This window comes from Centruroides vittatus, unplaced genomic scaffold (genome assembly GCF_030686945.1).
Source record: "Centruroides vittatus isolate TY-2023 unplaced genomic scaffold, ASM3068694v2 scaffold_712, whole genome shotgun sequence".
Taxonomy (NCBI): Eukaryota; Metazoa; Arthropoda; class Arachnida; order Scorpiones; family Buthidae; genus Centruroides; species Centruroides vittatus.
The window spans coordinates 1,837,879-1,853,568 of record NW_027122715.1 but is presented as its reverse complement, the minus strand read 5'-3'; the positions used below and the strand labels follow the sequence as shown (position 1 = coordinate 1,853,568).

The 15,690-nt window shown below is 28.0% G+C and overlaps 1 protein-coding gene across 1 annotated transcript in view; it reads left to right on the top strand.

Moving 5' to 3' along the window:
• Positions 1 to 12,261, top strand: part of LOC136989572 (uncharacterized) — a 37,976-nt gene extending 25,715 nt beyond the window's left edge. The window contains exons 3-6 of the mRNA XM_067287789.1: positions 3,088 to 3,256; positions 6,527 to 7,691; positions 11,162 to 11,274; positions 12,128 to 12,261. Coding sequence (XP_067143890.1) covers positions 3,088 to 3,256; positions 6,527 to 7,561 — 1,204 coding nt within the window. The 3' untranslated portion in view covers positions 7,562 to 7,691; positions 11,162 to 11,274; positions 12,128 to 12,261. The remainder of the gene's footprint in view (positions 1 to 3,087; positions 3,257 to 6,526; positions 7,692 to 11,161; positions 11,275 to 12,127) is intronic.
• Positions 12,262 to 15,690: the final 3,429 nt, after the last annotated feature.

Here is a 15,690-nt window from a genome sequence, read left to right as displayed (position 1 = left end):
ATTCACATTCAGAAAATAGCCTTTAATGAGATTTTTATTATGAATTAATTCGGTAACACGATAATTTAGTCTTATAAAGTGTTTAGTGTGTTTTTTTCCTATCTAATTAAATTTATTTATAATTACTTTTGATGTTTTTAGGTATTGCTAATTTCATTATTACTAAACCCATTCCCGTTTAAATAAATGTTAATTTTTTTATAAGCTTTTATAATAAGCTTAACTCTGTGTGAATTTTTAAATATTAAACTTAATTAAAAATTTTCTAAAGTATAAAACGGTTTATAGCGTTGGAAATTTTAGAATTTTTTTTTCTTCTGTTATTAAAAGAGTAAGAGGAGAGAGAAAAAAATAATAATAAATTTAGTTTTTTAACTTCTTTGGTGGCCCGATCGAAACACTTATTATAACCGAGATCAGATTTCTCGGGTTAGCTAAGGAAAACGTTTTCCGATAATGTCAAGAAAAGAATATGAAGCATAGAAAAAAAATTTAAAATTCTTTATTTCTACCATCCCGTCGGCTATCGATCGAATGTCAGTCCACCTCCGAAGTCATCCTACTTCTAAGAGTTGAAATCGTCCAGTGTTGAGCTTAGTCGAAGGAAATCTATAAGTGAACTGTCACAAGTTGGAGTGAGTGGTAAAAGTCTTTACAATTTTCTTCAACAAGAAAATCCATACTTATACTTCACACTAGATTGGTTTTCGCAGATTCCCCCATCCAGTGTGGCTCTTACAATAGTGCGATAGTATCTCTCAAAATATCGAAACACTGTGTAGTATATAAATAGAATAATATCATTTTTTTTTTGTTTTATAAACAGTTTAACAGTGATTTATTCTTTACACAATAATCTTATTAAAAGTATTTCTTGTAGGAATGAATATAAAATCCTCCTTAATACCATTAGAAGTGTTTGGTTTACGTTCAAACATAACAGAGAAAAAAAAAAGAAGAAAAAAAGTGTTAAATGTTCAGTTTCCACGCAATCTTGTACAGAGAATGATATAAAAATAAAATTATATTTGTTGGTTAGTTTACAAAATTTTTTTTAAATATTTTTTTAAGCTGGGGTGTTTCGTGTATTGCTACGAGTTACTATATATGTATTCTCATTTGCTTACAAAGTGAATTTTTCTAAGTAGATGCAAGCAATACCATTTCTATTCAGCGCATCTGCATATGGTTATGTTGAACGAGAAGGAGAGGGATGTTGTGACAATGTTAACAGAAAAAGTTGTTCCTGTAAGATGGAAACGATGGTTACAGGATGGAACTCTTCACAATTTCCATATTTTTTTTATCGGTGTATCTTGAATAAAAAGCGTACTTCTTTTTGCGAATTACTATTTTATGCATCATAAAAATCTTCTAAATAATAAATGTTACATTTAATGAGAACGTTTCCATAAATTTTACTTTTAAAATATCACTTAACTTATGAAAATATATATATTATAATTCTCCACCGTCTTCTATGATAACATCTTTTAAAACTTCACCTTTTGATGAATTCTACATTAGGCGTATGTTTATAAACAGAAAACTTCGATAACCGAGTTTTTATTGAATTTTTATTATAAATTCTTTTAAATTGAATAATTTGTAGTTCTGAAAATATCTTTAGATTTAGTTATCAAATTTTTTTTTTCGTTATTATGTTATTAATTTTATGAAATAATCTATTTTGTTACAGACTTTATACATATTGTGTCTGCTTATTTTATTACTTTTATTACTAAATATTAACGCTAATTCTAAGATTAACCTTATTTTGCATAGTTATATCATTAATCTACGTATAACTCAAATGAAAATAAATGTACAGTACGAGTATAAATACTATAGGTTAGACCTTATTATAGATATAAAACTTTTAATACTAATTACTACTAAAGGTTATGGTTATCTTAACGACAATTGGCTAATTAACGTCAGTTTTGGCTTACATATATATATATAGAAGAGAACGAAATATGCTTACTAAAAGAATTTCCCCTTCTTTCCACCATTCTTGTTATGTCTATACTTTAAATTCCATCGTTATTCTTAAGAAAATATTCATAGAAATTCCAATTTTAATAAGCACATTTTGAAATATTATTCATTTTTTTTAATATCTTAATATTTTTGTGTGCTTTAACATTCGTAATAAAAGGCTATTTTATATTAATGTAAAACAGTAAACAAAACTAAATTTAATTTTCAAACCGTATTTACTTACCAATATTATTCTTTTTGATTATCGTATAACATAGATCCAATTTTAATATTTAATATAATAGAAAAAAAAAACAAGGTAATAAAATATAAAAATTCAAGTATATGAATATATTCTACAATAATACCGATTAAAGAATGTTAAAAATGAATCCCCTCTCTCAATATTTTATATGTACTGTAATAATAATTTAACACAAATAAAACTGTAATATATATCCCTGTGGATATCATTAACGAATATTTAATAATTATTGAGTAATTTTACATAAATAATAATCCTTTAATAATCACTTAATTTTACAATAATGATAAAATTTAATAAGTAGCGAACTTTCGCATAAAATTATAAATGTAATATTAATTGCATTTGATCGGGTTAAAAGTGAATTTCGAAAATATTAATTTATTTCTGTTGTAATAAATTTTAAATTCTCTATTTTGAAAAATGAAGTTTTTTTCTCGAAATATCATAAAATTAAAGGAGCGAATTCCATCAAATCGGAATTACATCATATGCTACTTTTCTCGCGCGTGACTCCTTTTGCTCACGCCAAGTTAAAGTCGAGTAGAGAAACTTTTCTAATAATTCCTTTTGTAGATTCTTTAAACAGCTTGATTCACGCCCTCCTTCGTTTCAATTGTTTTCTGTTTTTGGTTTAGAAATCACGAGTGACGTAAGTTATAGCTATCGTAAATATAGTTAAATAGAGTCAACAGAGAAGAGTTTCCCTCCTTCCCTCCTTTTCTCGATATTGGTAGCATGATTCTTCGTAATTAATTAACTTTCTATTATATTTTCCATTTTTCTAATTTAATATTTGTGATTTATTCGGAAATATAATACATTTAAAATGCTTTCAGACATAAAAAGAAAGTACAGAATTTTCTACCGACGAAAACGGAAACTTCGGGACGATGTGAATTGCCTAATCCAAACGGAGTTACCTATGATGATATGATCATCAATCATCATCCAATCCGTCTCCCTCCTCAGCCTGGAATTGACACATCCAATCTTCCTCCCTGTCAGGTATGCATTTTTTCGTAATCTTAATAACGATTATATATAAACTTTTCTCGATTTGAAAAGCTTACTCGTGAAGCGAAATAAAGATAAAACTGAGAAATTCTTACTAGAAGAAATTAAAAATATATATATATATATACGTTCATATTTTTGAATAAATTTAACTTTAATAGTGACTTTAACTCGGGATATGATCGAAAAGTCTTTTCCTTTTCTTTGTTTTAACAATTGCAATTTTAAAAAATCTGAATCCAATAAATGAGACTAGTGACTAATATCTCTCGAGAGGATGGCCGTCTCGTAAAACAGTAAAACACTTTTTCTCCAAATGAAGACATTAGAAAAAAGAAAACAAGCAGCTTCTTATCTCCTTTTCCCAGACGTCTCACAATTCATTGCGACCAACGTTCGGTTATGGCGTATTGAGTACCAAACTCCAAACACATATACACGTCGCTACGTCATCCGTCGTCGAAGCATCGACTTGATGTCAGCATGCCTATCGTAATTAGACTTAACGTCTCTTGGCTGCGGCAGATTTTCCAGAATGCTTAGAGAGATGAACGAACTGCCTAATCTCCTTATCTCGACAAGCAGACGGTCTTCAGAGACTGAAAGGAGATTACAGATGTTAGGAGAAAAGGGCAAAACACAACGAAAGAATGAAGACGTTTCCTCCAAAAATCTTGTCCTTCTATTTTGTTTTTCTTCCACTTAAAATCGTTTTTTTTTCTTTTATACTATTTAAAAAATTAAAAAACTTTTTTCTAATATTTAACAATATTTAAAATCATTTCAGGCAACTCTTTTAATTAATTTTTCTTTCGGAAGTCTTAACCCAAAACATATTTGTTTTTAGTTTTAATTATGTTTCCAATATTCAGTTCGGATACAATATAATATTATAAATTAAGCGACTTTCATCAACCGCACTGCATATCAATATCTCGAAATTTTCGATTATTCTGCAGATAAAATGGTCATACGAAAAACAGTAGAACTGATAGAAAGTCATCACCGTTAATAGACGAACATTACTCTATGTGCATTAATGGCATTCACATTAAATTTGGAAACGTATAGTCAGGCGGTTTTGCCTATCCGATTTAATGACAAGCGACCAATCATTGATACATTGCCAGATAAGGTTATGGTCGGGCTTATCAGTTATACAATTAGGAAACTTATCGTCTATCCAATTATCGCTACTTTTCATCCAACCTCAATTACAATAATTAGCTCCATCATCAACTAAAATAGTTTCGACTCTTCCTACCATATTATCCTAATTGTAAAATTTTCTTAGCATCAACTATTTTTCGATGGCTACTAATATCCTCTTAATGCCATTTTTTTCTAAAGGATTTATTTTTTTTTATTCACGAAAACCTTTTTTAATTGAATTTACAATGCATCAACATTCGAAAAGTTTAAAAAATTAAGGAATTAAAAAATTTATCCCCTGTAATATTTCGGTTTTTAGTCGGGGGGGGGGAAAGTTTAAGAAGAGCGAGAAAATTTATTATTGCACAGAAAATGAATTTTATATTCACGTTTATAAAATATGTCCATAAAACTTGTTCCTATTTCTGATTTATATTGCTTTTATATCCACAATAAAATTTTCAATGTAGAATATATAGTATGTAGAGTCGAGGAAAATATTGCTTTCGGAATATCTTTCGCATTTTATACCTTGTTTAAATAGTTGTGCAACTTTGAAGAAAAATCGAAAATATACTCTTTAATCTATTCAGAAAGTAATGAAATCTTAAACGTAGGGTTCAAAGAAAAGAAAAATATCTTTATGTTCTCTTTTTTTTTTCATAACAAACTAAGTCTGGACATAGAAAAAGCACTTAGGAATAATGTTATATCGCTGACTGGCATGATCGAGGACGACTTAAAAACTTTCTAGCAAGTACCTATTCGGTGTTGTTGTCAGTTCAATAAAACTTAAGAAAGCGTGCAATACTTCAATGTTTTATGATGTCTACAATTTTCAATGAGATAGTTGATCGATTTAGAAATAAAGATAAGTCTTGTTCGCTGAAAAGCCACGGTTAAAGATTCTTTCAGCGTAAAAAGTATTCGAGATTTAGAGTCACCAATCGTAGCTTCTTCTCCTTTCCATCCGTCCTCCAACTTTTATTGAAATGCATTTGATCCATTCATCTGGCAAGAAGGATTGTTCGAGTTTGCAAAGCTGCAGAAATTGGAGAACCACTGCAAACACTTTTCTTCAATAACGAAATCCCGACACTGACCACTGCAATTTACAATTTTTTTTTTTTTTTCTTTTATACCTCGTTGCTCTGTAAAAGTCTCCATTGTCCTTAATTGGAGTTAAAAATTGAGTTTTGCTAACCTTTAATGTAGAAATTTTGTGATAAATAATAATAAACCCTCCCCTCTTTAATTTAGTTATGATCCATTATATCCAAGAAGATCGTTAATATTAATGAAAGATGGAATTTCCCTCAATTCTTTCTAGAGAAATTTAAATAGAATTAATCGTTAATGTGATTACTATCGAAGAAAAATTCGCTTTGTCAATTTAATTATCCACATAAATAGATAATTGCTAATTGAAGATGGATAATCAAATATTGAAATGCCATGTTTATAATGAATAGCTTTAATTTGACAATAATTTAATTATTATGAATACTTCTTTTAGATTTTAAAAGGATATTAATTAAGATAAGAAAAAGTTTATAATTTTTTAAATGCCTTTAAAATATTTGCTAAAGAGAGAGAGAGATAGAGAGAGAGTAAAAAAGAAAATCCAATTTTAAAAATATTGAAGAAATATTTCTCGAAAAGTCAGTTATATTCTTAGATATATTTATATAAAAAATGCTTTAAGTCAGTATAGATCATTTATAATAGTGACATATATACTGATGTATGCCATCATATAGTGACATAAACTGCAAGCAAGATTAAAGATGTGCAGCGGAACGAACGTTTTACTTTATGAGAAGGTTTTTATTCGTTTATTCGAATTTGTGTAAGATATTAAGTATAATATTGAATGAGAAAGATAAGACGTAAAGTTTTTCTTCATTTAGCTGCCGAACTTGGTTAGTAATTAAAAATGATAATTAAAAAAAAACTCTATTTCAATAGTCTTCTATAAAAGTTTAACACTAAGTTAATTATCTATTAATGAAATTTAATTATCTTTTAATGATGTTTAATGATAAATTATAATTATATATAGCTCGAATTTTATTAAAATACAGTAAGAGTAATTAATCTTTTTTTCAGGTTTTACATGTGAAATATGATAGGTATGGAACCACTCATCTGAGACAAGCTTTTCCTTTTCCTCAAAATGGTGTATCGGAATTACCTCCTAGCTTAAATTACGATAATGTTTCTAACGAAACTAGACAGTTATATTCTCCTACTACTAGAGAACCTACTTGCAGTGAAGAGGAATTCGCGGAAGACGAGTTGAGTCTTCAAGACCAATCTGAGAGTCAATCGATGTCTCGAACTAGTTCAACGGATGGTGATCTTTCCCGTGAAGCTACGGCTTCTTGTTCTAGTGACGATGGTAGGAATAAGAGAAAAAAGAAAAGAAAAACCTTTTCTCGTAGAGGTAGCGAAGGTATGGCCGAAACAACTTTACCTAGAACTGGCCGATCTTCGAAAAGAAACTCTTTAGGTTCTAATGCCATTTATCAAGAATTAGATGGACCTTATGCAGCTTCGTTCTATGAAGCCATACCCGATGCCCTCCGCCATCTTTCATCGCAAGTTGGAAATTACAATGATGGATCGTATCATGATCCATACGTTTACCAACAACCCGAAGTGAGTGCTGGAGGATCTCATAGAGATCTTCACCTCTATGCCAGGCCGGATGACGAAGCATTGTACGGATATCCTAGTTATTTATCCGATTCTTTACGTTATCCTAGGATATATGTACCTCAATCTTCCAATTCCTATAGAACTAGATATGGTTTTACGCATAATCCACCACGAATGGGAACAACCGAAAGACCATGTGGTTCTCCATATCGTTTCCGAACATTTACTGCACCTACCAATGCCGCACGCAACTTGGAAAACAGGGAAGAAGACAGGTCGAACTTAGTCAATTTATCATCTTTTAGGGCAAATGTCGAGCCTTCCTCTACAGAAAACGTCTATGCAACTATCCAAGATCCTATGGGATGCGGGGACCAAGTTGTGGTACATCGTAGTGCATCTAGCCCTGGTGATCAAGAAAAAACGGTTCCCAATAACAGTGAAATTAGTAAACACGACCTTTCTGGTCCGGTGCTTCTTTAATTGAACATTGCTTTTTCTTCTTCCTGAGTGGTCAGTTGAAGACACGGACAATGGTTTTGGGGTGAAGACAATGTGAAAGGTCTAAGGGAGAAGAAACGATTCTGCAATTATCATTTTCTGTCCATAGTAGGTAGGTTTTTTAATTCATCCTTTAGTCAATTTTTGTCATTAAAACTTATTATAAACCGGATAATTTTTAAAGCATCATTTAAGCTACGGACTGAATAAATTTCTGTAATTTTAGATTAAAGTTTATTCTATGCAGAATTATTTGTATTGATTTTTATAATAAAATTAGAAATTAAAATTAGAAATAGGAAAACAATCATGCATGATTATTCTAAGAGAGGAAAGCAGAAAGAAACTTAATGAACTCATTTAAAGATAGGGAAATTTTTTTATATATCTCATTTATCTTCTCTGCTGTAGGTTAGGTTGGCGATTGAAAAACAAACAGCGTTTAGAGGCCACAATATTTTGTTGAAATACAGCACATTTGGGAAAGAAGTCATTTGAGCGAAAAATATCTTGCTGGATGCACATATGTCAAAAATTGCCTTCTTCCTAATGTAATTCCGGTTTTTCGTGCATCGATTGGAAAAATACTTTAAAAAAAAATAAATAAATAAATAAAAATCTCTAGAAATTAATATCTTTTCTTATTCCTCAAAACAAACAGAGTATAAAACAAACAAATTTTCGTTATAAAATGATATATTGCTGTTTCTATGGGATAAATACAGAAGATAGTAAATAATATATGCTGTTGTTGGTTCTCGTAAGCTTAAAAAGAACAGTCGTATACAATATTAAAAATCGCAATTATCTAAATCTATCGTTAATTAAGAGATAATAATAGTTATTTTAAAATTCCAAATCTATATATTTTCATAATTACATACGATATATTTTAACTTCGATAATTGACATAAAATGATTTTTAAACGATAAATCAATAAATTTCTAAACAATCTTTTTGGAAATTAAGCAATACAATCTTCATTTCATTTAGAAAATTTTAAATCTGAAGAGAAATATCGGCCACGGAAGAGAAAATTGAATAGCTTCGTGTCACATGACAAACACTTGATTAAATTTCCAACTCTTTTCTATGAAAGTAATTAGCGAGATTTTCTTACTTCGCATATTTTCACTAAAGTCCACTTTTTCTCTATCTTTTTTTTTTTTTTTTGCCTTAGAATAATATTCATTACTTCTAAGAAAATTTCCATTTCCTCTTCCTTTTCCAACAATTGAGTAAATTAAAAAATAAGTAAAATAAAAAAAACATTCTCAATAATCGAGATGAACCGAGATAAAAGATAAAAATTAACACATGCTAATTTTCATAAATTAATTAATAGCGAGTTACCGTTATAATGAATAATTAATGATTTGTTTTAAGCGTTTATATAGTTTATATCAAACCAAATGTTTTCTGGAAGACATTCTAGAAAGAAATAATAAGATAAAAATTCTATTTGTTCGGAATCATCCAACGTTCAAACCGTTTTTACTAATGACGCATCTTCTTTATGGACTTGTGCTTACAAAGGCGCTTTTCAGATAATCTTTTCGCTCATTAGCTTCGTCTTCTGCTGTTTTTTTTTTTTCTCTTCTTCCAGTTCAAAACTCACAACATTCTTTGCACGTCTTCGTGTTCTTATTCTCAACAGGGTGACCAATTACGCGAGTCAAACTCTTCTTAACTCTTTCCTAATTAATCGTTTCTGTTTATGTTTTGATTCTTTCCATTTAGGAAAAAAAGAATGAATAAAGGAAAATAATTAATTTTCTAACATTCTTGAAATTTATATATTAAAAACTAAGTAAAATCGATTAATTTATTTATATTTTTCCGATTTTATAGCGAATCTACACACACACACACACACACACAGACATACATCAACACACTCTTTACATACGTACACACTATTTATTTAGTTTTATCGATACGTACACACTATTTATTTAGTTTTATCGGTTAATGTTACCTATGGTTCCAAGATGGCGGCTCGTCTCTGATTCCAGCAAATAGAAGGGAAACAGTGGGGACGCAGGTTCTAATCTAACCTAACCTATTCTAATAAATTACCAACAAAATTATTAGAGTAGGTTAGGTTAGGTTAGAACGTGCGTCCCCACTGTTTCCTTGCTGGAATCAGACGAGCCGCCATCTTGGAACCATAGGTAACATTAACCGTTTTATTTATTAACTTTATTCTATTTTTTATCGTATAATGTTACAAATTAAGACAAGAAATCGATTAAATAAAGTGTTTAATAATAATAATAATTATTATTATTAATTTTCTTTTTTTTCGATTCGATTTTACATCATCAAAAAAAAACCTCTAGCAATTAATTATGTACAATTTTAGTTGTAAAAAAAATCTCTGTAAATATATTAAAGTTAATAAAATATTTTCGTTTGGGCAATATTTCTTAAAGAAAATTAAATTACTCGTTTAGTACATAACTTTTAAGATTCAACGCATGGCTTTTCTGTTAGGGGATACAGTAATAAATGCGCATATAGTGTTTTCGCTCGGTTAAAGAAAGATGCCTGAAAGGAAAAGTTCTAGCTAGAAATCGAATCCAAGAGAGCGGAAAGTTCCCAGAAGGCTATTTCGGGGTCAGTTGGGGAGTAAGGTTTGAGAGGGACTTGTGTTTCGCTTCGGTTCCCCCTTTAAATTTTATTGGTTTCCTGACTAGGATGCAGTTCTCTTTTCATTTCGGGTTTCTCTTATTTTTTTTCTTCTGTTTCTCCCTCTTCCCTCGCCCCAAGGCAGTCTAGGGAGATTCCGTTGATGAAAACTAATACCACACCGAAGCTTTCCATTCCATTCGTTAATTTTGTTTCTTATTCTTACCGGCGGGATAGGGAAAGATGGAGAGATGGAAAGAGAAAGAGAGACAGACAGACAGAGAGAAACTCATTTCGCTCGTTCCGGTTTGCCTCTAATGGAATCGTTCCTTTTTCCTTAAAGAAGTTTCCATTCCACTTGTTTTGTACGCGGTTCTAGAAGAGAGGGACAGCTTCTGGGTGAATAAAGTGAATCCACGCTTAGGGCAAAATGATTAGAGGGTTCGGTTTTGGCACGTGCGATTTTCCGCTCACTTATATAACACGATATCACCATGGCAACTTTCAATTTTTAGTTTTAATGCAATCTTTTATGCATAGAAATGACGATATCATTATTAGTAAAGTACGTTTACTATATAAATTTTTCTTATAAAAAGGTTTAAAACATTTTAATAGTTTTTCTATAGTAATGAAGAGAATCTGCGAAAGTTTTATTTTAATTAAGATAATGGTAGTTGAAGCATGGTTTTATTTGCGTCAACAAAAGCCATCAGTTAGACGTCTTCCTTTACAGGCATTCATTTTAAAGAGAATTTCTGTTGCAGAGTTTTATTTAATGACTCATTAAAATAAATTAAATCGTCATCAGTTTCTTATATTGTATTTTGCTAATTAACATATACAATGTCTTCGCTTAATGATACGTATATGTATATACATAAATAAATAATTTTTATTAGTAGAAATGTATATATAATTTTGTTAAAATATTTTTTTTCTATTTGTAGGAATGAAAACCTCGTCTAGAAAAATCTTTATCGATCTAAAGAAAAGAATATTTTTACATATAACAAGATACAAAGATACGTGATATTTGGCTTTTTAGGGTTTAAATAAAGAGGTAAATCGTTAACGATTATCGAAATTAATACTTAAATCATCACTAAATTAATTTCCATCTAGAATAACATTTTAAGTAATTAATGATTAACGTTACGATCTTGTTTAGTATCGAAATTGAATTTTGTTTTAGTAATTAACATAGAAGAAGAAGAATAAAGAAAGGAATTTTACTCGCTTCAATTTGTTGTAGCATTTGATATATAAATATTGGAATTAATATCAATTTTAATTTATGTGTTTAGTAAATGAATAATAATATTTAAAAATTGGATTTTACTTGGTTAAAAACAAAAATTAATAAGATATATTTCGTAACTATCGAATTCCTTTTAAGTTTTATAGGATTTATCTACAATGAAATTGATTAAGTTGCTTGAAAATCGGCCTTTAGTCGTCTAATCTTGATAATTGTCTAAAATCTAAAGAATTAAAGGATAAAGAAGAATCCAATTTTTTTTTTTTAAAGTTTTGTAAGTAAAGACTAATTCGGATTTTATTTTTAGAAAGTTTTACTTTTGAAAAATTATGATTAAAAAAAGGATTGATCAAACCATTGTTATAATATTAGTAAGGTATTTTTACATTGAAATTTTTAAACAATCCATCCTTATGACAATATCATTATGTATTTACATAATTTAACTATTTGATTGAGAATACGTATTATAATTATCCAAGTTTATCGATTATCGACGTTGTAATGAAGCATACAATGCTGCTATCGTGTATAAATTTATCGCAGTTGCCTATAGTAATACATAGAAGTTCTCAGATAGAATTAATTTAAGATTATATTTTAAATCAAATATACGTAATTGTAACTTATATTAGTAATTTTTTTTTCTTTATAGTTTCTTTGCTGAAATGGATGACGTTAAGAGCCGAAAGGAACATCAAAATGAGTAAAATTCCCCAACCACAAAAAAAACGAGGCCGTGACCAACGACTGGAGTCCGAAAATAGAGGACAGAAGAAAAAAAATATATAATATATATATATAAATAAGATGAAGAAGAACGAACAGAGTGTAGATAGATAATATTAAAAAAATAATAAGAAAGAAAAGAAAGACTCTAATGGTGTTTCTATACTGTTTTATTGTTCAAATGTGTTTTGACAAACTGCCGTGAATATAAAATAACTAAGCTTCCGACATTTTAATAAGAAAAATACAGCCAATAAACCCTTTAAAATATTATTTTGTAATTCAATTTTACTAAAATTCATTGTACATATTCACAGATGACTTTCGATTACATAAAAATGTCTTTAGTAATAAGTTTTAATAAATTAACTTATGTTTAAAAATATATATATATATATAAACAGTATATTTTTAAATACATGAAGATGCAGTTGAAAGAGAAGAAATTTTCATAAAAATTAACAATAACATTTCTTGAAAGCAAGGAAAAGAGAACCAAAAAAAGAAAATTTATAGACAAATTTTCTGTCGCCAGGAAACTATTTAGTAGAAAAGCATCAACGCAATAATTAGTTTTAATGGAATTTTTATACCTTTCTTTTTGCTTTTTATATCGGTTGTAAGCAAATATACGTCGTCAGTCATTAGAGATGTCAACTCTCTGCAATAGAAATAATTTCCTCGTTTGAAAGAGATAGCGGAAAAATAGAAAATTTAATTTATAATGTCATTCGCTAAATGTAATTTTTCCAAGTGTTTTTCAATTAGATTACCGTTATGCGTAAGTTATTAACATAGATCAAACAGAAACGATGACTAATTTTTTTTAATAAATTTAAAAACATAACTTTAAATAACTAAACTGGAATTAGAAAATAAAAGAAGAAATAATCTAATAATTATTATTATATTTTAAAAACATTAAATTTGTTTCTAAAAATGTATAATTATAACGAAAAATAAAGCGAAGATGCCTTAGCATCCTTAATCTTTTCTAAAATATATAAATTTATTTGACGATTTTGGTCTTACTTCACGTCGTATTTTATAATATATTATTATAGAGAGAGAGAGATTATAAAAGATACTTTATAAAGTTTTATATTTGAATTTTTATAAAGATTTTATTAAATATTAAAGTCATTTCAAATTTAAAGTTTAACAACTAACGTATATCTATTTCTAGATGATGTATTTTTATTTTATATTTGTATTATTTCTAGAGAGAATATTATATTGATATAATTTTCATAAAATTTAATATATAAAAGGTTATTTCTGCTTTTTTTAAAAAAATGAATAAAAATTTTATATAAATGCATAATAAATTTTGTAATTGTGTTGAACTATATTTAACGTCTCTTTTTCTAGTCAGGGAAAAAATTATTTGACTTTTCTTGGGAGTTGATGTCTAAAATCACTCATCTTTAAATAACTGATGGCTTACCTATACAATCAATCAAAGCAACCTATATATAATAAAACTTAATCTGTTGTTCAATGGACAGATTGGATTATGTTCACTGATTTATAAGCTCATTACTATGGTAATTATTGTTTTATTTTTCTTAACTGGGTAATGCGAGAGGTTCTTAGAGTCATTCTTAAGGTCATTCATCAGATTCTCTTTTTTTTTTTCTTTTTATATACTGAAAGAATATCTCATCGGCTTTTTTATGCGTAAACCTGATGCTTATCTAATCCATCTTCATTTATTTAACCGGCTGATAGAAGAAAGTTCTGTCACAATCTCCCTCCTTGCTTAAACTGATAAAACAACTTTTAAAAATCTTCCATATTTCACTATTAATTCGGAGGGTTTTGCATCTCATAACAATTTTTCAAGAGATTTTAGTAAATACTCTCTCCTTTTAGTATTTTATCTAAGATTATTACTTTATAACTAATTACACAATCGATTGATTAAATTAATTTCTCTTAAAATAAGCTTATGGTAACAGTTATTTTAAAAAATAATAAAGCTTTTTTTTTTGTTTTATCTTTTTCTCGGGTTTATTTCATATCTTCTTATAATAATCAAAAGATTTTTTGCTTTTATCTCGACAATTAATTGAACAGATATCTATACAGAAAATAATAAGGTCGTTGGATTATTATAGATGCCAAGAAAATAAAGGAAGTCAACTGGAAGATTTTAACAATGTCCTACCCTTCTTATCATTTACTATTCAAAATTCATTCTATAAATTTAAAAACATTTATATATAAAGATATTTTTAAAAGTTTTCAAGTAAAATAATTAATATTACGAAGCAAATATACATAATGAAATCTGACTGTTAATTTACTTGATATTGCATTTAGAAAAAAAAAAATATATATATATATATATAAAATTACTAGGATAAATTACTGTATTTTATAATTTATTAAAATGTCTAATACAGTAGAAAAAAAAACAAAAACTGTTCAAAATAGAAACCTGACAAATCGGTCCGGTTTACACAGGTCTTACTGTATATGTAAATTTTAATTTTTTAAATTAAATAAAAGGTTAATGTTACCTATGGTTCCAAAATGGCGGCTCGTCTCTGATTACAGCAAACAGAAGAAAGGAAACAGTGGGGACTCACGTTCTAACCTAACCTAACCTATTCTAATAAATTACCATAATTATTATCAACAAAATTATAAGAATAGGTTAGGTTAGGTTAGAACGTGCGTCCTCACTGTTTCCTTTCTTCTGTTTGCTGGAATCAGAGACGAGCCGCCATTTTGGAACCATAGGTAACATTAACCAAATAAAATTGATAAATTTTATTTATTTTATTCAATAATAATAATAATATAATTATTCTAAAAAGCAATGACGTATATTAAACAATATATACTTTTTGATTTACCCTTGCTTACTACTCTACTGGGACCTTCTCTTTCTCATCTCTTCACTCTTCCTTTCTTCAGTTTAGGTCCTTGAGTAGATTCCCCCTCCTCCTAATAATAGTAATGAACAATAATAAAACAGAAATTAACATACTTTTAACAATAACGTTAAGAAACATTTAAATATTTAACGATAAAAGTAAACAGTACATTTTTAATGATGAAATTGGATTAAAAAATTAATAAAATTTTCAAAAAATAAATAAATAAATAAATAAATAACTCTAGTTTTCTTCCACTTTTTAATATTTACCAGAGATTTAGAATATTTATTAAATATCCAATTAAAACTTGATAAAGTTAAATTTACATTTAATTAGATCAAAATCGAAATTATGTGGATAATTAGAGATAATTTTTTTCCATAATCAGATTATAAACGCAATTAAAAATTTTTTTTATATATTTTTTTCTTGTTAAGTATTTATATAAACGTGTTTTAAATTATAAAGTTTTATATACAAATATTTAAAAAAAAATGTTAAGTTTTTTAAATCCTCTAAAGACTTAAATTACTTTGAGAATTAGAGATAATTTTTCTAATTTTTTTTCTTTTTTTTTTAAATTTTAATATTAAAAATACAT